General features: G+C 40.5%; 1 protein-coding gene across 9 annotated transcripts; it reads left to right on the top strand.

The window, feature by feature from the left end:
• Nucleotides 1-86: 86 nt before the first annotated feature.
• On the top strand, nucleotides 87-23,563 carry ACOT9 (acyl-CoA thioesterase 9). Of its 9 annotated transcripts, none has more exons than XM_032100821.1 (16): nucleotides 87-264; nucleotides 1,623-1,714; nucleotides 3,247-3,273; nucleotides 6,201-6,246; nucleotides 10,330-10,500; nucleotides 10,593-10,630; nucleotides 12,655-12,738; nucleotides 13,319-13,422; nucleotides 14,215-14,288; nucleotides 16,364-16,431; nucleotides 16,867-16,978; nucleotides 18,032-18,122; nucleotides 18,892-18,977; nucleotides 19,739-19,826; nucleotides 20,012-20,162; nucleotides 20,421-23,563. In XM_032100821.1, exons 1-16 carry the CDS (start codon nucleotides 251-253, stop codon nucleotides 20,477-20,479), a joined length of 1,305 nt encoding a protein of 434 aa, XP_031956712.1. In that variant the 5' UTR covers nucleotides 87-250; the 3' UTR covers nucleotides 20,480-23,563. The 9 variants fall into 9 exon arrangements, with proteins under 9 accessions (XP_031956712.1, XP_031956717.1, XP_031956715.1 ...); XM_032100824.1 differs by lacking the exon at nucleotides 87-264 and adding an exon at nucleotides 535-639; XM_032100823.1 differs by lacking the exon at nucleotides 87-264 and adding an exon at nucleotides 536-668.
• The last annotated feature ends 1,619 nt before the right edge of the window (nucleotides 23,564-25,182 follow it).

Raw genomic sequence — 25,182 nt, 5'->3', positions numbered from 1 at the left:
CGCGCCCGCCCGACTACTAACGCTGTCCTGCTCCAACCTCCGCCCCGGGGAGAGGCCAAACTGCGCGGGCACAGAGAGACGGGGCAGGCCGAGGCCAGGCGGTGCCGCCCGGGGATCCAGGGGTGAGCAGGGCGAGGGCTCCCAGCTGCGGGCGGCCCGGAGCCCGCTCTGTGCGCGGCGAGCCGCTGCTGTGGGAGGACTGTGTGGCTGGGACAGGCGCGGTCCCGCTCTGACAGCCCCGGCGAACACCATGCTGCCCACCCGGTAAGGCGGCCCCCACGTCCTTCGGCCCGGGTGGGGAATGGCGGCCGGGGGAGACGGTGCCCCCGGCGGGGCCGGGTCCGAGCCCGGGCAGGGGAGGGGAGGCCGTGCCCCAACCCTCGCCCCGCAGCCGCGCCGCGCTCCGCCGTGAGGGGCTCGGGGCGCGGCCGGGGCGGGGCACCCCGATACCTGAGCAGCGCCGCGGGCAGCGCGGCTTTGGGCGCGGCGCCCGGGCCGCTCGGGGGCTGTGGGCGTGAGGGGGCCCTGCGGGGTGCGGTTGGAGCGGGAAGGCGTTTGCTGGCTGCGCCGTGACACACCGAGCCCAGAGGCTGCAGCAATCATAGAGGCGTTTCACCATCGTCATTCACGTCATTACTGGTGCATACGGAACTCTGATGCCTTCTGAGGTTTTTTTTTGTTTTTGTTTTTGTTTTTGTTTTTGTTTTTTTTGGTTTTTTTTTTTTTTTTTGGTGTGGGTGTGTTCCCTTTTACTCTCTTAAGGCCTCCAGGGGTATCTGCAGACAGAGAAAGCTTGTGTGTACATGATACATATGTGGAGATGAAGTAGAGAGAGATGTGTAAATGGCCCTGCTTTTCTGTTGGTGCCTGAGGACTTGCCACCTTTCCTTTTTCGGGGTGAAACTCCAGTCCCAGAGGAAGAAAATTAAGGGACTAGCAATCTATATTCCTTGTCAGGATGATGCTGTGAACTATCAGAAGGGGTTTTACACACCCTCTGTGTGTTTTTGTGTTACCACAGTTAATGCTTGCCTGGAGGAGTAGTGCTGGCTAGTACCTGGTAGAACACTTGGTGAATTGTGGGTGGATTACATTCTCTGAAGGGTTTCATGGTTGTCCCTTCTTGCTTAATGGCTAAGAGGATTATATCCTGCACTTTAAGCTTTTTTGAGTTGCTGCAGTACTAAGCCATGGAGGAGAAGACCAGGCTTAGCTGAATGTGACTGCTTGTGAGACCTTGTGAAATCCTTGGGATATTCCTCCTTCTGCTGCTGTGTGAACCAGCCAAGTGCAGAAGTGTATGGTTTGGGTCATAGATGATTTCCTAGAGGCACATGGACCTGATCTGCGTTAAGGTGCTACAGGGCAGAAGCTGGTGTTGGGTCTAAATTGGTTGTCTCAGGGCATCAGTGAAACATTCTTCTTTCCTGCTTTTAGGTAAGAATAGGTGTTGGAATTTCAACTGTCTTGGAACTGTTGTACTGATTGTATCTAGTTCTAAAAATCAAGCTGAAAATGAGGACTGGTGTTTCTGAAGTCATCAGCATAATTCCAAATTAAGTCCTAAATTATTTCCATGGGATTATTTTTAATAACGCTAAATTCTTCTCCTCTGCCTATAGGTTGTGCATCATGAGGAAGCTTCCTTCTGTTCTGGCTAGGACACTCACTTCTGGGATCAGTGGCTCCCCAGGGCTTCCTGACATGTCTGAAGGTAAAGTAAATGGCTGTAATCCAGAAGATTTAATGATGCTACTAGGGAGTTTATTCTTCAGGTGGTGTCCCTTCATGTATTTATATGGTTTGGGTAATGAACATGCCCTTGTCTGTTAGCTCATGGTGTGTTTAGGAAGCAGCAGAAAATCACAGTTGTTTGGAAGTGAATGGCACAAATATGCATAATCATTGAAATTCACATTTAGAGGCTCCTGTGGTTCTTCAGCCTTGGAGGAGCTTGGTTCTTTTCTGGCAGGATAACTGCTGCTCTTGATAGAAAGTCAGTGTAGTACAGGCAGGTGCAATGAGACTGGAGAGAATGGCCAAGAAATGGGGAACTGAGTGGAATTAAAGTCTTACAGAACTTTTAACGTTTCAATCCTGTTAATTTTGTAAACTTGCAGAAATCTTTTAATCGGATCAGCAGCATTGCCTCGTGAAATTGCTCTTGTCAATAGAACTTTGTGTTGAAAGATTGTTTCAGTGCTCTAATAGTAATAAACCATAATGCTCCTGTTTCAGAAGCTTTAAAAAATGTTTTCTTGCATTCTAATCCCTTGTACTGAGAAAAGGGCAGGAGGAAGAAGGCTGGAACCAGGTACAAATAATTCCTTCATGGAGTACTGCTTATTTCTGAGATCTTATTTTTTACATTGTTCTCTAAACAGAAGTCACCAGTAGTTACTGGTCATCCAGTAAAAGAGAAAATGAGAGTTACTTGTTGTTAGAGAACTTATTTTCATTTTCAAATGGTAAGTTAGGAGGTCAAAGGAGAGAAGCAAGGATACAGAATGTCTCATACTTGCAACTTGCCCTACTTGTTTATTTGGATATTTGATAATGATACAACCTAGAAGACCAATAAAAATAGTGAAACAGTGAGGTCATTCTGGTACTCCAAGGGGTACTAATCTTTTGTGGACTACAATAACTGTAAGCATTTGAGATTCTGTTTCAAAATGGTTAAAATTCAGAGTTTTGCTGATATGTAAACTATGTTCCTTCAATTTGGTATCCATGCTTTCACAAAACACCAAATACTTTTTCTTACTAGCTTTTCACATGCTTCGTTTTCACAACTTTGGGTTCCAGTTGTGAATGCCTTCACTTCTTCCATGGTTCTCCGAAAGGCTACACAAAACAGGACTTTGGAATTTTCCTCTGAAAAGCTCTCATCCCATTTCTTGAAAAGTGCTCCAGATACTCTAAAGTTAACAGTGTTTGTCAACAGTACATGGTAGCTCTAAGTTTGGAAAACTGCTTGGGATTACACTGCAAGCAGATACCACACAGAGTTAGTTGGTAGACAAGGAACTGGAAAGCTGGCTTGAAAGGAAAGGACAAACTGAGTTGAAACCAAGAAGACACTGACTGTAATTCAGGCAAGGATAGATTGCCTGCAGTTACTAAAATTAAGGAACGTGTGCCTAAATGGAACTGAAGAAGGTAGAATAGTCAAGTGACTCCTATTAGATGTAAAATGCATTGTTTCTTTTCATTGTAATCTAACCTGTGTTTTGTACTCCACAGGACAGTCACCCATTCATGTGAATAATGGTGTGTTGTGGTAATTTGTACATACTAAAATATTTGCTATAACACTAAACTTACTCAGCTACCGTTTTTCCTTACTTTTTGATGAAAAATGAAGTGCCATTATTATCCTCTGTTAACTTGCTTAAAGCCCCTTTCCCTTTGGTGAATGGCCCTGGTATTAATTGTGGCAGTGTTGTTGCACTAAATCTCTGTCAGCATACTCTGTCTGCAGTGCTGGATAATACATTCCTCAGAGGCTTGTGGATACAAAATCTCTCATGGCAGCAGCTCCTGCAGTACTTGGCTTCGTTTTAGGCATTTGAATCTGCATCTTTCACCTAAGTCCAGACCAAGCTCTGTACCAAAGCTGGTGGTCTCTCTGAACCTGGATGCAGCTGGGGAGGCACCAGCATAAGGGGCATGGATCTGACTGGTAGAGATGAATGCAGTGATCTTGTTCAGCTGCCCTCCTCGTGTCTTTTTCCACAGTGCAGATAAACTCAGAGCCTGCTGCTCTGGCATTGATGATCCATTGATCACAGTTTAGGAGATACTGTGAAATATGCAACATGATAATGATGGAGAAGTCCCATTTGCTATAACTGTTTTGCATATTTAGGATATTTTTCAAATAAGAGAAATAGCTTATAGATTTTCGTGCTTAATTTTCTTAAATTTCTGTTGTTACTTAATTTTCTAATATCTAGAAGAGCAATATAGTCTTTGCAGGGAGAAAAAAAAAGAGAAAAATTATATACTTATGAGCTGTAAAATGGACTAGATTTTGCTTGACAGCATTTTAGAAACACTTCACACTTTGTCCCTTTCATTATTAAGATAAAAATTCTATGTGTTCTCAGCCTGAAAAATACTTATTTTTATACCTAAAATAGAAAGCAGATGTGTTAAATGGGATTAACAGTTTATATACATTTTTGCACGTTTGGACCCGAGATTTTTTTTCAGAGCTTTTTACCTCTGGAGTTGAAAAGGAAGATGAACTTAGTGCAAGCAAAGAGAAAGTGCTGTTTATTCCCCCTCCATCCCAGCACAGTCTGCACACTGTTGAAAAATTGAGGTTTTGCGTTCTAGAAGCTATAACAGTGTTTCTGCTGACACTGTATTGATCAAATGCGTGCTATGGTAGCTTCACAGCTGGAGTATGAGTAACAAGAAAGTAATCCCTATTCTGTAAGCAAGCCTGCTGCTTAAGGAAAAAGGAATCAGACCTTCCCTGTTTCCAAAATAAATCAACTCTCAAGATTTTCAATCAGGTTCTTTCACTGAATTTTTTTTTTTGTTCTTAGAATTAGTTGTAGAAGTCTTCTAATTTCAAAACATGTGTTTAGCCTAATTTTGTAAAGAAACGAGGCCTAAGTAATCTATTTTATTTTGTCTCTGCCTGCCTATTTTCTTGTCCTCCTCTTCTTCCAGAACCTTTTGTTATTTGATGTCAGCCAAAATAGATGAGCCACCAGTCTCCAAGAGAAACATATTTCCAGAAACTTTTTGAAAATTGGCTTCCAAATCAGAGGTTTGTTAGGGTGCCAGAGCTAGAGCTGGGGTCAGCCACAGAGCCTGCTGTTTGCTGTCTGTTGGTGAGTCACTGGGATCCATGTGCTGGCTGCCAGTCAATCCCTTGCCTGCCTCTGGCTCAGGCTGGTGCTTTTCTAGCAGGCAGGCAGAATAGAAATAGGCTGGGAGTGTAGGGACAGGGGCTGAGGGTGCTGCAGAAGAAGGAACAGGGAAGGGGAGGTTTGGGGTTATAGCAGTGGTGGTGGTGTGGGGGACTTGGGCAGATGCTGATGTGACTGAGGAGGAGGGGAGCAGAGCTGAGTAGATCTGGCCTAGAGAGTGGAATGTGATTTAAATCCTAGGAATCAGCTAGACTCGCTCCAGGGTTTATAGGACAGCTTGCTGATCACTGTGAATACTCTGACCAGGCATTTAGCTTGAAAAACGACAAGCCTGATAAAGGATCAGCTTGTGACTCACCAGCAGCCTCTTTCAATTTCACCATGAAATTCTGGATAATTTTTGGTTGCTCTTCCTTGATATATCCCTATTTTGTCCTAATATTTGAACTTCTTTGTATAAAAAAAATCTTTGTAAATAAGCAAGGATACAACACAATACAATTCTATACAATTCTCAACTTCTATTCTGAGCTTGGGAATTGTTGCTACTTGTTTTCAGGTGTTTCCAAATAGCCAACATTCACATGCCTAACAGCCATGGGGTAATTTGGTAGATTTGGTGGGACCTTAGCACACTTAATAATCTCATCTGAGAAAGAGTAGAAAAGATGCTTATGCAGATTATTCTTGAAATTTAGGAGAAACCTGTGCAGAACTAATATTAAGTCTGAGGGTACAAACAGGGCCACAATAAATTTTATAGACCTGTCTTCAGTGTCTTAACACTGTGTTCTTTCAGACTGCTAAAAATTTGGGCTATGAAACGCTGCTCGCAAGAACCAGCCTGCTGATACTGCCTGCCTTTGTGGGTGGGATTATTTAATTGGTATTCTCCTCATTCCCTGTTTCCCAGCTGCACTGTTCCCTTTTAAGTTCTTTTATGACTTTCTGATTTGTGTTATCTCCACAGTTTGTGTTTAGGCTGTAATATTTTCACATCAAAATTCCCCAATGTAATCTTGATCCATGCCATCTTTCAGCTGTTAATTAGCACTGGAGGTGACTGATTGCACTAACAAATACTCTTTGTTGACCATATGCAATAAGCTGTGGCATTATGTTACTCAACCCATTCCTGTGATATGCCTACTAACAGCAGCAGTGAATTTGGCCAAACTTTTGTTTCTGGGCTGCTATTTGCATGAATTTGCTTAATTTTCCTGTTCTGGGATGAGAATTGTGCCTTTAACACAACCTCATGTTTATCACTTGCAGAACTAAGCTTGATTTGCTTTGATTTTTTTTTTCCAGTGCGGAGGAAATTGAGGGATATAGTGGGAGCATCTACCAACTGGAGGTACAGTGTGCATTACATATATTTGACTTCATTTGTGAAACCAAGGTGGAGCTCAGGGTTGTGGTAGTGGAAGTTACCGATAGTTAGCTTGCTGGCCAGGGAAGAAAAAGATCCCACTAAAAGGTAATTGAAACAAGGCTTCTGAATTGGTACTTTGTGGATCACAAACTTCTAAGATTTTTCTGGCAGAAACAAAATACCTCATCTTGGTGCTTACAAGATTGTCCCACTAGCTTTAAATCCAACGGGAGTTACGAGCTGTAGAGTCTGGCTGACAATGCTGTGTTGCTGTTACCTCTTGAGTTATCTCTAGGTGGATTGCCCATGTGGTGGATTTATCCTGCGCTGGATTCAGAGGCAGCTGAGCTTGCTCACTGTGTAGCAGGCTGCATTCCAAATGGCACCCATGTCACTTTGGAAAATTGTCAGCTTGGGATCAGAATCTCTTTAATCAGGAGCATTTTGAGCATTTCCTTTTTCTGCTCTAACTTAATTTTTGATTAATTGACATATACTTTAAATAATTGCTGGTTTGGCTTTATTCAAGTTACTTTCCTCCCCCTCCATTGCATTGAATAAGCCAGAGTTGACTGTAACACTCTACTGTTACAGTCTGGAAAAGTTGGTATAGCAGTCTGGAGGAATTATGTATTGCAGTTTGGTTGGTCCCATGTTTACTGTTAATTTTGGCTGTGTTTGCTGAGCTCTTCTTTCCCACTTTGTGCAGTGATAGGGAAATGAAGAGAGGCTTGCCTGGGTGGAGTGTCTGATGTGTCCAGGTCTTCTGACTCAGTTTATCTGAACACAGCTGTAGGCATGCTAACAAGAATGCCTGAATCTGGGAAGCTGATTTTTGCTTAGTAAGAGTAGTATCTAAGCATGAGGGGGCTTGAACTTTTCATCCAGTCAGCTAGAAAGGGCTCTAGAAATTGTTTATGAAAAAGCCTTTCCCACACCCCAGAACGGCTGAGGAGGAACGATGTCATATGGAAATACCATTTGAAAATTGAGATTTTAGAGTGCTCTGGTTAAGTCTGTTCTTCCATCTCTTTTTTTTTTTTTTTTTTTTATCCCCACTGCTCCTGTCCTGGAGGGAGAGCAGACTGACGCCAGGATCACCACAGCAGTGTTTTTCTCAGATAGGTACTTCTCTTGTGCTGTACAAAATACAGCAGAAATGGTTTGCAGAGTACTGAATCCTTCAGCTACCATGAAGAAGTAATGCCAGGGAGACCACAGATGGGAGTGCTTGAGAATGACCGATTTAGTACAGAGAGGTTTGGAGGACATGGATCATGTAGCCTTTGAGAGCCCACTTTAAAAATGGAGTAATAGAGTTGATACATGTGGAGAATGAACAGCTGGGGATTTAAGTGAGTTAGGCCACAGAATGACTGAAGGGGAAATATTTGAAAGAACAGCTTAGGGGTCCTGAAAAGGGAGCTAGGGAAGGACTGATGTACATATATCTGGAATGCTGGGAGAGAGGAGGGATGCATGTTGGAGGAACATCTTCAGCCATTAATTTTGCTAAAAGGAGACTTTGGTTTGTGGTGTCTCTTGTAAAAGCCAGTGGCATTTTGTACTCATTTGTTATTAAAAAGATGTATCTTGCTTATGTGTTTATTCTGGTTTTGTACTTCAGTTGTAGTTAAAACTATTAATCTGTTCATTGTTAAATATAGTCTAGATGGCATCGTGGCCATTTCAGAAAGATGTAAACATTTCTCAGAATGTTTAGGGCAGGTGTAAGTTAATACTTAGATGACTTATTGTTACTGTTAAACTAGTACTGCAGTGTGTAACAGTATTTGTCTGTTGACAAATGTTACTACATTGAGCCCAATACTTCTGCATATTGAAGAGCACATTCTGAAGTGGAAGTCAAGAAGAATTCTGCTGCTGACCTCAGAGGACCCAGGATGGAACTGGTGAAAACAGAATATAGTTGAATATAGTTATTGTTAGGTTTCTTTATAGACAAATTTCTGATTTACTTTCTGATTAATTTCTTTTTAAGCCTTTCACTGAAAGACCTTGGAAAAAACATTTTTAAAAAGCATGAAGATGCATCATCTTGGACATTGCATCTTTCTTTAGTCATCTAGTATATTCCATTTCTATGCAATGACATAACTTCAAATGTTAACCCTCTGGAGGAGGTTGTTATCTTTCTGTTTCCTCTGAACTCCATAGTAGTCACATTACCCAGATGAGGTAAACCACATCTTATGTTTCAAACAAACAAATGAAACTAACAGAAGTTTTCTGCTTGACTTTCACTGTTTTTGATCATGGATTATTCATATTTCCCTGAAACTTGTTAAACAGAAAAGAGGGAATATAAATACGTTGAAGCTTGATTTTCGTAAGTAATACTCAAGCCAAGTAAGCTTTCATTTTAAATGGCTAATACCCAGAATTCACACAAAGTCAAAATTTAAGACAAAATTTCTTTTTGGTGAAAAGGTTTTCTGTTGTTTTCTTTCGTTCTTTTTTTTTTTTTTTAATTGGTTTTGTTAAACACAGTGTCACTGAGATCTCAGCAATGCAGCATGCACAACTGAAGGAATGGCACACATCCAGAAATTTAACATTAAGTTTGGTTGCTTAGTGTTTCATGCATTCTCATGCTCTATGAAATGGATCCATAGTTTTGCATACTCTATGGCTTTATACCAGAACTGTTGCATGTTTAACCCCTAGGTTTTTGATAGATGGGTATTGATTCTAGAGATGTTAGGAAATACTTGCATTATTCAGTCAGGTTGTGTGGAGGGTATCTTTTCAGCTTTATACCGGCTAGCGCTTGTATTTCAATGCCTTAGAAAGCCTCGAGCAGCCTTGAGAGGTAGCACGGGCAATCTAGCACTTTAGTAGCTCTAAAATCGGTACCTGAATCAGCTGCAGAGCAAGTACCATCAGCAGAAGCAAAGAGGGAGAAATACAGCTCCCTGCTCGCTCAATTCCCTGCAGTTAGAAGCTTTCAAATGAGACACACAACCAGAGATGTTCACAGTAAAGTCGCTGAGCTGAGAGAGGGCGTTTGCCTCCCCTCGACCATCTTTATTAGGAGAAGGGGAAAGGGGAGGACTGGGGGCGGACCCGGGGTGAGCGGCCAATCAGACACTGCTAAAGAGTCTGAGTTACATTTGGCTTTGCCAGGGCTTGGAACAAAGGAGCTCGGAGCACATGTCTTTGGGAGGGGGGAGGGGAAGCTCAAAACAGGCAGCAACAAGGTTGCACTTCTAAGGGGAGGGAACTTGGGTGGAACACATAAGGGAAAATATTGGGCAAGACTGTTACATCTTATAGATACCTGTGCAAGGAATCCATTTGGTAGATTGGAAAGAAGTGACAGTAAGTTGGCCCCTTCTCCATTGTGAGAGTTGCAACCCCTCTGACTTGGTGGTGCCAGAAAAGCAACTCTGAAGGAATAGTTCTCCCTTTTCTGTGTTGTTTCTTTCTGTAACTTTCCTGTATAATTTTAAGATGTCTGGGTGGGAAGAGAGAAAGAGAAGTAAGTTAGTTTTCTTTGTCTTTTAGCTTGCTGTTAGAACTGATGCTGCAGAGGGGGAGCTCACCTGTGGATGGTGGCAAGTCTTAGCAGATTAGTTCTCTTGTTGTTAATGTTAGCCAACACTGTACATCTACTTTACTTCTTGGGAGAGATTGTAAATTGATGGTCAGTCCTTTAAAATTGGCAGTGTGAGATGATTTGCGATACTGTAGCTATGGAAGACATGAATATGCACCAAACCTCATCGTTTTAGTTACGTCTGATCTGTTTTTTTCAAGGGGAACCATTTTGGTAGCATTCAGAATTAGATGCATTTTGTTAATCTCATTAGTGTGAAGTGTGTGCTTACCACTTGTGTACTAACTATTTCAAAGATTTCTGCAGTAGTCTTGCTTAGCACCTCTCATTTTGTGCGTTTAACTTTTTATTCAAGGCACGCTCACTGTGTCTTGCTATTTCTGCTACATTTTGGTTGTAACTTTGACAATCACCAATGTGGCATCTTTTAGCTAGGGCTGTGGTTCTGTTGTTGTACTTCAGAATAATGGTTTTTTTCTTACCAGGGATCATGTGCAAGCAATGCAAGAAAGAAAAGCTCTTCATACTTTACTGGCAAAACGGCAGGAAGATCTCCCTCCTAGGAGAATGAAGGATAGCTACTTGGAAGTTATTCTACCTCTAGGAAGTCAGCCTGAAATAAGAGAAAAGTACCTGAATGTACAGAACAGTGTAAGGTAACAAAGCAACCATGTTACACGTACAGGAAACTGTTAACTTCTGTTTGCCATGTGAGTAGATATTTAATTGTCAAACCCCTATATTGCAGGTTTGGAAGGATACTTGAAGATCTTGACAGTTTAGGAGGTATGTACCTATGCCCTTGTAAAGGCTGCACAAAGTGAATTTGACTACTGCTGAGCACTGTTTGGTGTGGCACAGTATGACCTTGGAGGGAAAGCCGTAATTGTGCTATTGCAGAAGGGAAGGAAAAAAAGAAGACACTGGTACTGAAAGAGAAGGAAGGATGATAAAGAACAGGTGGAAGCAAAATTGTTCGGCTTCCTACCTCTGTCAGATTTTTAAAGGACCAGCTACAAAAGTAATTTACTGAAAAGTGATTCTACATTATGAATTTCCATTGAATGTGAACTTAGAGAAAATTTGTTGAGTGCATCTTGAAAATGAAAACTTTCGATTTTTTTTTAATCTTGAAAAAAAACCTCAACAAAAACTGACACAAGCCCCAACAGATAATAAGATGCAAATATTTTAATCATCCCTTTGGGGACAAGAGAGTATAATCTGAAAATAATGTAATGTATCCACTGAGAACAAATTAAAAACAATTGGTGTATATTCTTGGGTTCTGCAAATTGTTGTTAAGGGTAAAACCAACTCAGTTGTTTCATGAGTTAACTTTCTTAATTTTTTTCTCCTTTTATTTATTTGTGATCTTGAAAAGTTCAAGATCTTTGACTTCTGTATTACAAGTGTGAGGTTGTTAATAGAGCTGGGAGATACTTTTATTTTAAAACATCACCAGGTGATTTCCTCCTTCATCCAAGTTCTGTAGCTGGTTGGGAGCTTTTTGATGGAGATTTTTGACAAGGAATTAAGTGCTCATTAAGGGAAAGTTGTGAATAAAACAGTTTTTTTCTGTTCCTTCTGAAAGTCCAGATGGACAAAATTGAGGAAGGCAGAGAAGGAAATGAATGCATGTCTATTGAGGATAGACAAAATAGCTGCATGACTGATATTTCTTCCTGGGAGGCGGAAGATACTGGCTTCAGTATCTGTCCTGAATTAGAAAAGGAGACATCAAACTATTGGCTACCCTCCACTGTTAAGATGACATGAGCCTGTTTTTCATTCTATACCTTGTTTATTTTGCCCAGAAATCTGTGAAGATCTTACTTTTTTCCTGTGAAAGCACAGAATCTCTTTGCCTTGTTTGCAGTCATACTGGGCTCCAGTCAGTTCCACTGGGGATGTATTGTTTTGGGTTAATCAAGATTCTGTCCCAATTAGACAATATTGGGCGTAGTCATAATGATGTAAGTTGATAAGCTTAACAGGTTTTAGAATTGTGACTTCAGTAAACATAGGGAAAAAGCATCTTAGATTACTTGGAAGGATAGAGATCTTCCAGAACACAGAATATTCTGGTTTGGAAGGGACCCACAAAGATCATCAAGTCCAACTCTGAAGTGAATGGCCATACGGGGATTCTTTCTCTCTTATCTCACTAAGTAGAAGACAGATACTTTTGAAAATGAAAATCTGTGTTGAGTGAAAATTACATGAGCACTAGGAAAAAACATATCTTTGCAGCCTTGAATTACTCCAAGGAGTCTGTTTACTTGGATGTGCTCTTATGAGCAAACCTAATTAGTTTAAGTATGGTTTAGCTAGTAGTAATTGCAATGTGATAAATACCTCTGACTATGTTTTCATGCCTGTATGGCACAGTTTATTTAATCTCCACCTCTTGAAAGGAATCAGTATTTAAAAAGTCCTCAGATAGCATATATCTTTGGACAGCCTTCATGAAATCAAAATAGAACGTAGGAAGAGTCTGAGACAGGGAGCTGCAGAGGTAGAGCGAAGAGATTGTGGGATTGAAAGTCAAGTGATGAGCTGGTTTCAAATGCTTAGTTAAATTTATCTTTGTAGTAAGTAAATATGCATAAAACTGAGACATCTGCTGCTGTTTTCTTTATAACAATCCCATGTGTTACATACATGAAAATGTGGAAGGTGTGCTCTCCTGTAGTAGGATACTTTAGTTTGTGTTTTCCAGGTACCTCTTACGCTTTGCAAAGATGACTTTGATCTGTTCCACTTATGTTTTTATTAAAGAGCTGACTCCATTTTTGGTCTCTTCACAGTTCTTATTTGCTACACTCACACCAAGCAGGAAATGCAGCCAAGGTCTCCTTTATCCATAGTCACAGCTCTGGTGGATAAAATCAGTAAGTGGCAATTTAGTAAATAAAAATAGTTGAATCTGCTTGTCTTACTCTTTCACCAGCTACTGCCTTCCCATGGTTGTTATTGAGGATACCTTCTTCACTCCTGTTTTGTTCACTTCATCTTATTTTAGCTTTGAAGTTTTGTGGCTTTTGTTGACAGGAGATGGGAAGGGGGTTTTGTAGATGCTTTTCAGCATTCATATGTCACTTCCCTTCAAAATACGACTTCCATGGTTCCTGCACTTTTGTGCTTAGTTTTATTTTGGCACGCAGGTTCCTAGCTTCATTATTGCACTGTGTTTATCCTGGTGGATCTTGCCTGTGTTGCCTGTTCTGCTGAGCACTTCCTTGAGTCTGCTGTCCACCTGTGTGCCTGCTTCCTACTCCCGTTCTGGCTTCAGAAGTCTGCAGGGGCAGAAACTGCAGACAAGCAGTGTGGTCCCTTGCAACAACTGTCTTTTCTGGGTTGTCTTTGTGTGTGTTGCCACTTTCAGATCACATAAAGGTCCTAGAGAATCTGGCCATTCTAGGACAGTTGTGAGTGATCTGTCTCCAGTAACCCCTAATGTTTGTCTTGTAGATTTGTGCCAGAAGATTATACATCCGGATTGTGACATCAAATTCACAGGCAATGTTTCTTGGGTTGGGAAGACCTCTATGGAAGTGAAGATGCACATGCTGCAGGTTGGTTCTTGTGACCTCTCTCCATCTTACGACAGGCATGAGGTGCTTCAGGGGGAATTTACAAGAGCATATAGTGACAGGACAAGGGGGGAATGGCTTCAGACTGAGAGAATGGGTTTAGATGAGATTGTGGGAAGAAATTATTTGCTGTGAGGACGGTGAGGTACGGGAGCAGGTTGCCCAGAGAAGCAGAGATGCCCCATCCCTGGAAGTGTTCAAGGCTGGGTTGGAAGAGGCTTTGAACCACCTGATCTTGGAAGGTGTCCCTGCCCATGGCAGGGGTGTTTGAACTGGATGTCTTTAAGCTTCCTTCTAACACAAATCATGCTGTGATTCTATGATTCTGTGATAATTCAGGTAAATGGGTAAATTTTTTTTATTCAGTTGCTCTCCTGAAGTAAAGTCTCTGATGTAGAAGATAATGTTACACCTTTTTTGTCTGAACTCCTTACAGTGCTGGCCTTAGTGGCAATTTGGTATTAAAAAAAATGCTATGGCATTTCTCACAGTAAAGGTTAAGCAGGTCCTTTTACAATGCCTATGTTGATTTCCTCCCCTCGCAGCTCAAAGTTTTTAACAACCTGGAAAATGTTTACATTGTAGAATTTCTGAAAGGAAAGTTTTAACTATTTCCTTTTCTTTGGCCTATTGCAAGAGGTGTTGGAAGGAATGACAGAATGTGAAAGTCAGCAGAATTAACAGTGTGATTGAATAGTTCATGTCAACTAAACAGTTTGCTAAGCACATTTACAATTTTAGAGTTCAGTAATATATTTTTCCTGTCTCTTTTAGCTACATGATGGTGATTACAGCCCTGTGTTAGATGCAACCTTTGTCATGGTGGCCCGGGACCCAGAGAATACACGGTAATTTGTAGGACAGGAAAAGTTTCCTAACTTCTGCTGTACTGAAAGTGGCAAACATGGCAGCTTGCTCTGTATGGGTAGGAGTCATATAATGTAGGTCATCAATAAACCACATAGTTGATGCTTTCTGCTGGCAAGTGTTAACTTTCCTGTGACAAGCTTCAGACTTGATTTTAGCAGTCATGATACCAGGAATTGCTGGTAGTCTTGGGATCTGACCCTTTTTTTTAACAGATTTTTCTCTGTGTTTGAGTGACTGGTCCGAATGAACACAGAAGTGAATGAGAAGAAGTGAACGAGTCTACCAGAAACCCACCTGCATTCTAGTAGTTAATGATTGAGTTTCAGTGGTTAAGTAGACTTTGAGTGAACAATACCATTAATTCCCTAATAGACAGTAGGTGTCATCAGTATAACTCAGGTTAAAACTTGCTTGTGTAACTAAGATGGAACTGGTAAGTATTACGCAGAACTTAAAAAACCCCCAGACACTTATTTTGTTACTTTTCTGGTTTTACTTTCTCTATAATTCCTTGGTCATTAGAATAAAAGGCTGCTCAGTTGCAGTTTAGATTTATGACTCCAGCATCAGAAAAATTGGCTGTAATTCTTATCTCTTTCCTGTATAGTCTGCCAAAGTAATAAACAATTCTCTGTTTCTAATTGGTTTAAATAATTGCTTGTACTTACCAAAGAAGGTTGTGTTTAATGAAGGGGTTTTACATGATAGAATTATGCAGTCCTGATAAATTAGAAGTAGTTTCTAGGTTGGTTTTCTTCAGATTTTTTTCTAGAACCAGTGAACATACTGTACATTAAGAAATCCAATTATATTATGGTTCCCATTTTAAAGACTAATTTTTTGAAATAATTACATCAAATTTGATTAATTCTTCACTAGCTGATTGACTGAGGACAAGCCTACGTGGACTTGTGCAGATAGGTGCCAACTCCAGTGGCTGTTGTACAAACTAGGTGGCCACTGACCGGCTGTGTTTTGGAAGCATTCTGTCCATATAAGAAGGGTATTTATGTGGGGTCAAAACTCTTCAGAGAGGTACGGGATATGTTCGGTTGGCTGTAGCCCCACAGAAACATGGTTGTGTGGTTTTGGGATCACAGCAAACTTGCATCTCAGCAGCTTGGAGCTTGGTCAGGAGATCTGATGTAGATGTGTGCTGAGCTGAGGAGAGGGGACATGAGCTCTGTGATGGAAAAGGAGCTGGTGGGTCTCCAAAACCCAGAGGTTTAGCAAACCAGGAAAGAGCAGCTTGTTCTAAGAGAAAAGATCCTCTCTGCCTGTTGTTGGCAGCCCAAGTAAAGGCCTGGAGTAGAAATGAGTTGTTCAGCAGGTCTGTATGTGTGTGCATGTGTGTATATGTACATATATGTATGTTGTTCTCAGCATTTGTATAAATATCGAAAGTAGAAAAATAATAATTAGAAATTAAGGGGAAAAATGACTCTTGAAAATAAGCATTTGTCTTTACTTGTGAAGATAATGTTATATAATTAGGTTAAAGTAAACTTACTCGTGCAGTAAAACAAACAGAAATTTGTGCTCAAGGCACGTCATAATCTTCTTTGATAAGTGGTGCACGTGGTAAACAGCTTTTGGCTGTAGATAAGGCTGTCAAGGGAACACGTAGATTATAAAAACACTTGCTAGCTACGGCACCGTGCTCCTTCTATTCCAGGAGGAGTGGTACCAATCAAGTTTTGGTTTAGACTATCGTAAATCATCATGTTTTCATTTGCTGAGTTTCAGAACAGCTTTCTTCTTGAGCAGTCTTCATTATAATTTATGGGTACAATTTTAGCTTCTTAAGAACCATGGATGTGTCACTTTCTCTTTCCTGATTGCACTAGGTAGTGGTTGGATCACTTAGCTGCCTGTTCAGAATTAAAGCTAATGTGATACTCTGTTGGCAGCCATGTTTATTTCTATCATATAACCTGAAGTATGTCATTCATCTTGTTCTGTGTATGTGAGTAAAAATGGAAGACTGTTATAATGTATTTACAGGAGAAATTCTTGCGAAGTTGGTAACTTAAAAAAAACTTCCTGTCTGTAGGCCAGCGTTTGTTAATCCACTCATTCCTGAGAGCCCTGAGGAGGAAGAAATCTTCAAGCAAGGGGAATGTATGTTGTATTTCCTGGTAGTATGCACATCTGCCTCAGTTGCAACTTAATGGCTGGGAGGAAGTAAAGTTCTTGTACCATTGGCAAAACCTGAAGCTGATTGTTCTGTAGGGTTTCTTGTTAGATATGTTCTGTATTTGAGGGGAGTACTCAAGTTTTCTGTAGGAACAGTGTGTGGGTGTCATAAAATACATATAGAAGTTTTTCATCACATTCCCGAGGTACTACTGAATTTCTGCTTTATTTTTATTTCAATGCAGTCAATTCTAAAAGCCAAATTTCTGTTTGGATCTATAGGACCATGAAGTTACAGGATTTAAGTTGCAGGGGGAAAAGGAAAAATGGAAAGACAGCTGATTTGAGGTTAAAATCTTGAGAGCCATTATTTGTATTTTCTTTGAACTCTAATACTATGGGGTTTTTTTTAATATTCAGTGAACAAGATGAGGAGGATTGATTTCAGCACTGCTTCCTTACTGAAAATGGCTCCCACTGCAGAAGAAAGAAACATTGTCCATGATATATTCCTTAATACATTGGACACAAGGCAAGAAGGGGAGGGGTGCAGGAGAACTGTCATGTTATCAAAGAGAAAAGTGCCTTTTGAGTGGGTGCTCATAAGAGGGTAGTCTGGAATAAATGCACACTTAAATTCTGTGGCAGTTTATTTGAAATGCAGGTACAAACTTTATTGTGACATATGCAGTTCTTAGGAGAATCTTCTGTTGTTCTAAACAAGCTGTTAGGAATAATTTTGAGGAAAAAGGTTAATGATGTTTGACCAAATAAGAGAATGGAATGGTCATGACTTGCACAATCAGTTTTCTGCCATGATATCTAATTAAAAAACCTGTGAGGGCAGGAACTGGCCGCCTTTTGACCAAATAACCTTGCAGTGTGTTTTAAATACAACACCTGACAACATTATTTGAGGGAGTTGTTAGCATATTTTTCTTATACTTGTGATTGGTGTGAAGTCATCTGATGCCAACAGTGATAGAACAACGTCTAATTACATTAGTGCAATGTTGTATTTGTGATAATTTATAATTTTAACTTATTAGCCTATACAGTTGTTAATTTAAGTCTGTTTACCAGAGGCAGACATGCTTTCCCTTAAAATTAGCAGTTGTACTTTGTATGCATTCCATCTGGGTTTGAAAACTTCAAAAACTGTCTGCATGTTTGATGTTGAATTATTCTATTAGCTCACTGTGTGCTTTTATTTCCTATTATGACAAAAAACAGAGCAAAGCTTTTCTGACAAAGTGAGCACTTTGTGATTGTGATTCATCTTTTCTTTCATGTACCTTTCTCAAGCCTCTTCATTCACATAAACTTGAACATTAGCAGAAGTTTTTGAAATATCAGGAGCATAGGTTTATTGCAGTAACAAATCAGAGGACAGCTTTAGATAAGGCTTCAAGGTCAGCTGGAACAGTGTTTAGTGATACCATTTCTGTTTTGGGTTTTATTATGTTGTTCTATGATTTTGTGGGGTTTTTTTTTTAGTGTGTGTCTGCATTTGCTATTTATGCTTTTTTGGCTTGCTGAATTCTGCTAATTCTGTGGACTGTAAAGTTTATTGTCTCTTCCAAAGGACAGTGAGTTTCAAGAGTCGTAAATTACCACCCAATTCAGTGTGGATGGAAGATGCAAAGCTAAAAGCCCTGCAGATTTGCCATCCTGAGGTATTTTGAGAAATATTAATGAATTACAGAAAGTTACTTGAGAAGTAACTTTGAGAGGGAATTTTTACAAGGATAGTGACAGGACAAGGGGTAATGGCTTTAAACTGAAAGGGAAGAGGTTTAGAATAGGTATTAGGAAGAAGTTTTTTACTGTGATTGTGGTAAGGCTCTGGAACAGGTTGCCCAGAGAATTTGTGGGTGCCCCATCCCTGGAAACGTTCAGACTGAGTGGGGCTCTTAGCAACCTGGTCTAGTGCAAGGTGTCCCTGCTCATGGCAGGGAGGTTGGAATGAGATACCTTTAAGATCCCTTCCAACCCAATCCATTCTGTGACTCTATGAATTTTCATGTAAGATGAGTCAAACCATTATTTTACTTGGCTTCTGCAGTCCTTGCAATGTATTTAGAGCCTAGTTTCTTTCACCAGTTTTTTGTTTGTATGGATTACCACTGCGAAATGGATGATTTTTAATGACCTTGTTTTCTTACCAGACTGTCCATTCTGTGTAAAGAAATTCCTTTGCAAAGTGTTTGCAAAACATTTGGCCTTTGGTTGCTGATACAGTTTTGAGTTGTTACCTTTGCTGTCAGATTAGTCGGATAATGGAGCTCCTATTAAGTAAAGTTGCCTTGGGCATTTTCAATTTTACATACGTATTTCAGTAGTGCTTTTTATATATTCAGGTGTTGGGACTTCTGTTAAATACTGTGGAGTGCAGACTTCAACATAAGGCTTTGAAAAGAATTTGGTATTTGTTTCTATGTACAGGAACGGAACATCTTCAATAGGATCTTTGGGGGTTTTCTCATGAGAAAGGCATTTGAACTGGGATGGGCAACTGCTTGCAGCTATGGGTGAGTTGTAGATCTGCAATGTTTATATAATCCAGAGCATTGTGCACATACACAGAGGTTGGGAACCCAAGCTAACCAACCTAATGACAATCTGAGCTGAAAAAACTTAGGTGTCTGGTAGAATCATGCACTATTAGTGCACAGTGCTGCTCTACTTGGAACATCTGTCATGTTTACAAAGAGATTGGCACCTTGCTCCTTGAAGTGTGAGTTTTAAGCGTTACTTGTCAAGATAGAAAATACATTGATTTTTCTGTTGTCTTTTCTCTTACCAAGCTATTGAGATGGACTTTTTAACCATATAACATATTCACTCTATCAAATAAATATTACATCTTTGCATTCAGTACACAAGAGGAATGGGTTCTGAACTTCTAGTAACTGCTTGAGCTTAGGAAGTGTGACTGAAGTCATCACCCAGCAAAGGTCTATATGTAAGTTAATATACATAGTAAAGTTCAGTGGTTTGTGTCAGTCCTTGAAAAACTGAGGCCTGAGCAATGATGGCATGAAGATTGTCTAGCAAGTGTAAGTCATAAAATACAATAATGGTGCAATAATGTGTCCTTAGTGTGTACTTCATTGGTGTGAGAGATTTCCTCCAGTGATGACATAACTCCTTAACACTTCCTGTAGCGTCTGTTTAAGGAAGAGATTTATTCTCTAGTAACCCTTCATTAAAATGCTGACAAGTAGATATTTTAAATGCCTTCAAACATGCTTTTTATTCTTAAACATAAATTTCTTGTTTGCTTCCTCAGGGGTTCCAGACCCTTTATCGTATCTGTTGATGATATCATGTTTCAGAAGCCAGTTGAAGTTGGATCCTTATTACTGCTTTCTGGACAGGTAGGAATTGATTTCCTTTTGAAAAGGAGCAAACCTTGCCTTTGCTGTCACCAGTGTTAGTCACTGATAATGAACTGTGTTATGAGAGTGTGTGACTTTCCTTGTTAAACGCTATAATGAAGTCTGTTACAGTTTTCAGCACTGGTGGTAAATTACAAGCTGTAACTCTCGTTTTAACTGTGTAGGTCTGTTATACAGAAAACAACTACATCCAGGTTCGAGTACACAGTGAAGTTTACAATGCAAATACCAGGGAGCACCATACTACCAATATTTTCCATTTTACATTTATATCAGAAAATGAGGTCCCACAAGTTGTACCTAAGACATATGGAGGCAAGTATCCCATTAGTATGTTGTCATCATAATTCTGTAAAAAAGATGGATTTCTTTCTCTTGGAACACTGGTCATTTTCATAGACGAACTGTTGGCATTTGAGTAATGTAACAGGATTTCATGGCAAACCACGTACATTTTATGCTTTGATGACAGTGTGGATTGCTTCTTATTTTTGCCAATCTGTGTAGTTGTAGTTGCCCACTATTGATACTAAGTTCCTAATGTGGTTCTCTCTTTTGTCCGCTTTATTTCAGAGTCCATGTTGTATTTAGATGGGAAGCGACACTTTACTGCAGTCATGAAAGAAATCTGACAGGCACTGGGTGCTGCCTCAGCAGTGTAGCAGCATGCTGTCTTGGCAAAAGCTGTCACCAGAGGTGGCTAATGGAGAGGTGCTTGTAATACTCAAAGAAAAGCCCCACAACCACCCCAAACCAAACAACCCCCAAACCAACCAAACCCAAGCTCCACACCAAACCCTGCTGTTTTAGTATTCTTTATGTATTTGCATATATTTGGATTTTTTTTATTCTTTACTATTAGAATTTGTTGAAATCTTTTACATGCCAGTGCTAGGAAAAGAGGCTGAAAAAATACAGTCTTAGGCTTTGGGTAGACTCTCTTTGTCCGCTTTGAGAGATCTCATTACAACCTTTGCTGTCTTGTCACCATCTGCTGCCTTTCCCTTAGTAGCTCTCCTTTGTGTTTCCCTGATAAGGGATAGAAGTTCTGTCAGAAAAAGGTGTGCAATAAGTAGATAAACACAAGTGAAACAATTTGACCTACATTCTTGTGTAAATTAGGTTAAGGGTCATAATTCTTTTTTTGCAAGGACACATGCATCTAAGCAGCAGCAGAGGCTCAGAAGTTACTAGTGTGTGCACAGTGGAAAGCAGGTGTTTCCCATCAGTGTGGATTTTACAAGGTTATTGCAGCTTCTGTTTGGATGGTTTCATGTTCCCTTGGGAGGAAACTGATTTTTGCAATGAAAGGAGGCGGCCAGATGGTATTTTCTGGTGTTCTGTTTGTGTCCTTGCCAGCCTCTTCTAAGTTTTTTGGTTTTTTGTTTTAATATATAACTCTGAGTTCCTTAGTGAATTACTTCTCATGGCCTGGGCACTAGAGGTCTGATTGTTGAGACTGGGTGGGACTGGGAAATAGCATTGTAGAACAGAACATTTTGGTTTACTAAGGATTGGGAACAAAAAAGGTAAAATGCTGCCCAAATGGTTATGGTGATGTTTGGTGCTGCAATTAGGGGTCCTGAGAATCTGTGTTGAGCAACTCCCAAGTCAGCTGCTGAATGATGGGAGGATCTTTATCCCACTGAGGGGTGGTACAGCTAGAGGACAGTCTCCTCCTCAGCTGGATTATTTATCTGTACTCTTAGTGGACTGTAGTGCAGTATGAGTACTGCACAGCTCTGAAGGTTGTCAAGTTTACCTGTGAAGGTCAGAGTACTTCCCCACCATAGAGGGGACACCACGGTGGACATAATTATGGCAAATAAATAACAGGAACAGAGTACTTGATACTGAAACACTTCTGATGTAATGGAGAAAGTTTTAATAATCTCCAATTTCTTGAAACCAGGAAGCTGAGTGGATGGGAGGCATCAGCTTTTAGTAGTGAGTATGTCACAAGCACAAATGTGGATCTCTGGTACCTTCATGTCAAGATTGATGTCCTAACTGATCAGGACAGCCAAAGAGGAGTTGGGCTCAGTGGTTAAATGGATGAAATGTCATGTCTTACAATACACAAGAACAGATTCTGGCTTCCATGTGAGGTTTAAAGTCTTTTGAAAAGAGAATGCAGCAAATAGGAATTGTGTGAATCAGGACAGATGCATGAAGCAGGTTGGTAAAATAAAGCAGCATGTCGAGCTTTTATTTGTGAGTAAGAAAGCCTGAGACAGTCACAATTAGGACCAGTTTCCTTTGGTGCTAGGATGGCATGAGGTTCATGACTCCTAACAGCTCTTTGTTATTCCTGTGAGGAATTGTAATTGACCACTGTAATAATCGGCATGTTACACATCAGCCTTTCCTTCCTAAGATTCAGCTGCTGTTAATGGATGAGTTAGATGGCTTTCCAGAGGAGGCACAGGGGTGTGGCCTGATCCAGAACAGATTCATGCATTGCCCTGATAGTAAACTCTTGGTTCCTTCCATAGAGTTTCTCTCTTCAGCCACACTCCAGTGCTGACTCAGCTCTATGTTAAAATCTTGATGTTAACATCTATGATGTTAAAATATTTTTCTTTAATTGTTGTGATGCTGTGGAGATAACATTGCATTTCCTGGGGTTTTTCCTTTTTAAAACTGACTCTATTAGACTGACCACACAAATAAAGAACTGAAATTCTATCTGAGCTTCTTCCCCCTCCCTGCAGGGATCAGTGGTGACTGTTAAAAAATAAATAGGAAGGCAGGAAATGAAAGGATCTATTTCAGAACTATGTATTACTCCTGCAGGTTTTTATCACTGACCCAGTGGTCCTACCTGGATTGCTCTTTTTTTAACACTTGTAAGTTAAGGGGATATCAAGTTTGTCCTCTACTGACTTTTCAGCTCCATTTAAAGATGAATTTATCATAATTTCTAAATTCAGCCTTTGGGAAATGGTTGTAGAGGAGAAGAAGAGGTAGTAGACTATGGAAGAAGGTGTGACATCAGAACCTCTGGACACAGTGAAGAAAATGAATGCCACAAATGAAGATGCCTAGAAAAATTGATGTGTTCTCAAAGTTCATGATAACTTAATCATATAGCACAATGACAGTAGTTACAGAAAGTATGTACAGACATGCAGAATGTGTTTGTGTGTGTATATACATATGTATACATATGTAAAAGATATATGCTTTTCTGTTTATTGCTATGTATATGTACTCATGCATTTTCTACTCTGAGAAGCTGTCACCCTCTCTGGTGACAGGCTACATGTGTTCAGAGGTATGCATGCTGCTTTGTGCCTTTGTGTGTGTGAGAAAAATGTTCTCAGATCTCACATTTAGAATTAAAATATTTCAAGACAGTAATTTATGTTTGGTTTATGTTGCAACTTACATACAACCTGTCACTGCTGTAGGTGACTAACCATTACCACAGAAGCCTAAAGGAATTGCTAGAAAATATTTTTATTTATAGTAAACTTATCTGTAGAATTAATTTACTGTGGCTCTGTAGCAGGAAGCAAATGTCTGTGCCCATCATGTCTTGGAATACAGTGAGGAGGAGCAGGATTGCCTCCCCTTGCCCTCTCACTTAATAGTGATATAAAAGGAGATTTCTGTGGGACTGGCTGAATTAAGTGCTCAAAGGAGTGCTTTGTTTCAAATGTTTTCATTTTTCAGTGGTTAAAAAAATAGTAAAATTACTTACTTAAACTTCATGTAACAGCTTCTAGTAGCCCTTTTTCAAATACAGACCATTCCTTTGCAGCTATATTCTGGGGTTCAGCACTCTGGGAAGAAGTTTGCAGGAGCTGGTGCAACGTGGGCCACTGAGCAACAGTTCTAGTTCAGAAACCTGCTCTAAGCTCACTGCATGGTCAACGGGTTTTACTGCACGTCCAGTCCAACCTTTGTCTGGTGACACTGGTTTGATTGCTGATTCTCCTCTGACTGCGTTCTTAACTAGGCATGGGAGAGATCATTTCTTCTTGGGTTAGGAACAAGCTGACAGGAAAATAAAAGGGTAAATGTTCAGCTTTCATGAAAGAGAATTTGGGGACTCCTTTTGTGGAAGGTGTAGTTGGATGACCAGACCTGCACAGAAAATATACTGGAGCACTTCTCTGCCAGCAGAGGTCCTCAGCCCTGTGGGGCTCCAGTCCATGAGGCTGGAGGCACTGCTGGACATCGGCTAGTCCTTGCTTCCCTTCTGTTACATAGCAGAAATGGGAGATTTCTGGAGAAGGGGAATGGGACTCTGGGGATTGGTGCTTGGGGCACTCAGAAAGAAGATTGGTAGAGGTTCTGGTCCTTACAGCATCACTATGTGGTAACTGCTCAGCTCTTTGCTTTTTCTGTTGAGAAGACAGGTGCCATCTGCATTAGAGATAAATCACACCACAGAGCTTGCTCTGACTGGCATCAGCTCATTTCAGCTCAGCTGAGACCAGATTACTGAGAGAGATCTGCAGAGCAACTTGGTTTCCAGAACTATGTATGACCTCCATAGCACTCTCAAAAGAGCTGTGCTAGCCTGCCATCACTGCCCATTTCCCTACATACAGGTAATCGATTGGAAAATACCTGTCAGATCATTGAGTCTAACTGTAAATGTAATACCAGTACAGGCTCCCAGCAATGTGGTGGTTATTTTTTGGATACACTTGAGTTTGCAGAGGAAGAGGTTTCTGTGGGCAAGGAACCTTCCTGGGTGTAACTCAGGAAGGCTGCAGTGGGCTATGTCAGCTAATAACATCAAAAATCCGTGCCATTATTATTATCTGAATTGATGCTTCTTCAATACTTCTAGAAGTGACATCCAGGTCTCAGCTAGATCCATCCTGCTTGGAGAGATGGCTTTCAGCTGCAGACCTCACCACCACATATAGTTTAACAGCTGAGGGTGCAGTAGTGGGGTGTGGGAGGCTTGCCCAAAATAGCAGAGGCAGTTGAAGACTGTGTCTTGTTATTAGTCATTACTTGCCTTACAGGAGCATTTTTGCTCTTTCTGTTGAGAAGACAGGCTCACAATAGCATCTACATTTTATGCACTTCCAAGAGAGGCCCCATAATATATCCCAGGGTTTGGGAAAGCAGAGATCCATGAAATTTAATTTTTCCACTATTTCAAACCTCAGGTAAAGAGTACTGGAAGAACAGACTGCTTTGTCATTTGTTCATCTCAAGCATGTACAATCACATGACAAGTCTGCTTAAGGACTACTTCCCTATTTCTCTTGATACTTTTTATCCCCATTGAACTGCATTTAAAAAAAAATCCTTCTCCCATCCCTTCCTGGATGTTTAAAATATAAATGTGCATTTATAAAAACCTTGA

Source organism: Corvus moneduloides, chromosome 2, assembly GCF_009650955.1.
Source record: "Corvus moneduloides isolate bCorMon1 chromosome 2, bCorMon1.pri, whole genome shotgun sequence".
Lineage (NCBI taxonomy): Eukaryota > Metazoa > Chordata > Aves > Passeriformes > Corvidae > Corvus > Corvus moneduloides.
The sequence above is the reverse complement of the archived record's forward strand: the minus strand, read 5'-3'. Positions and strand labels throughout refer to the sequence as shown.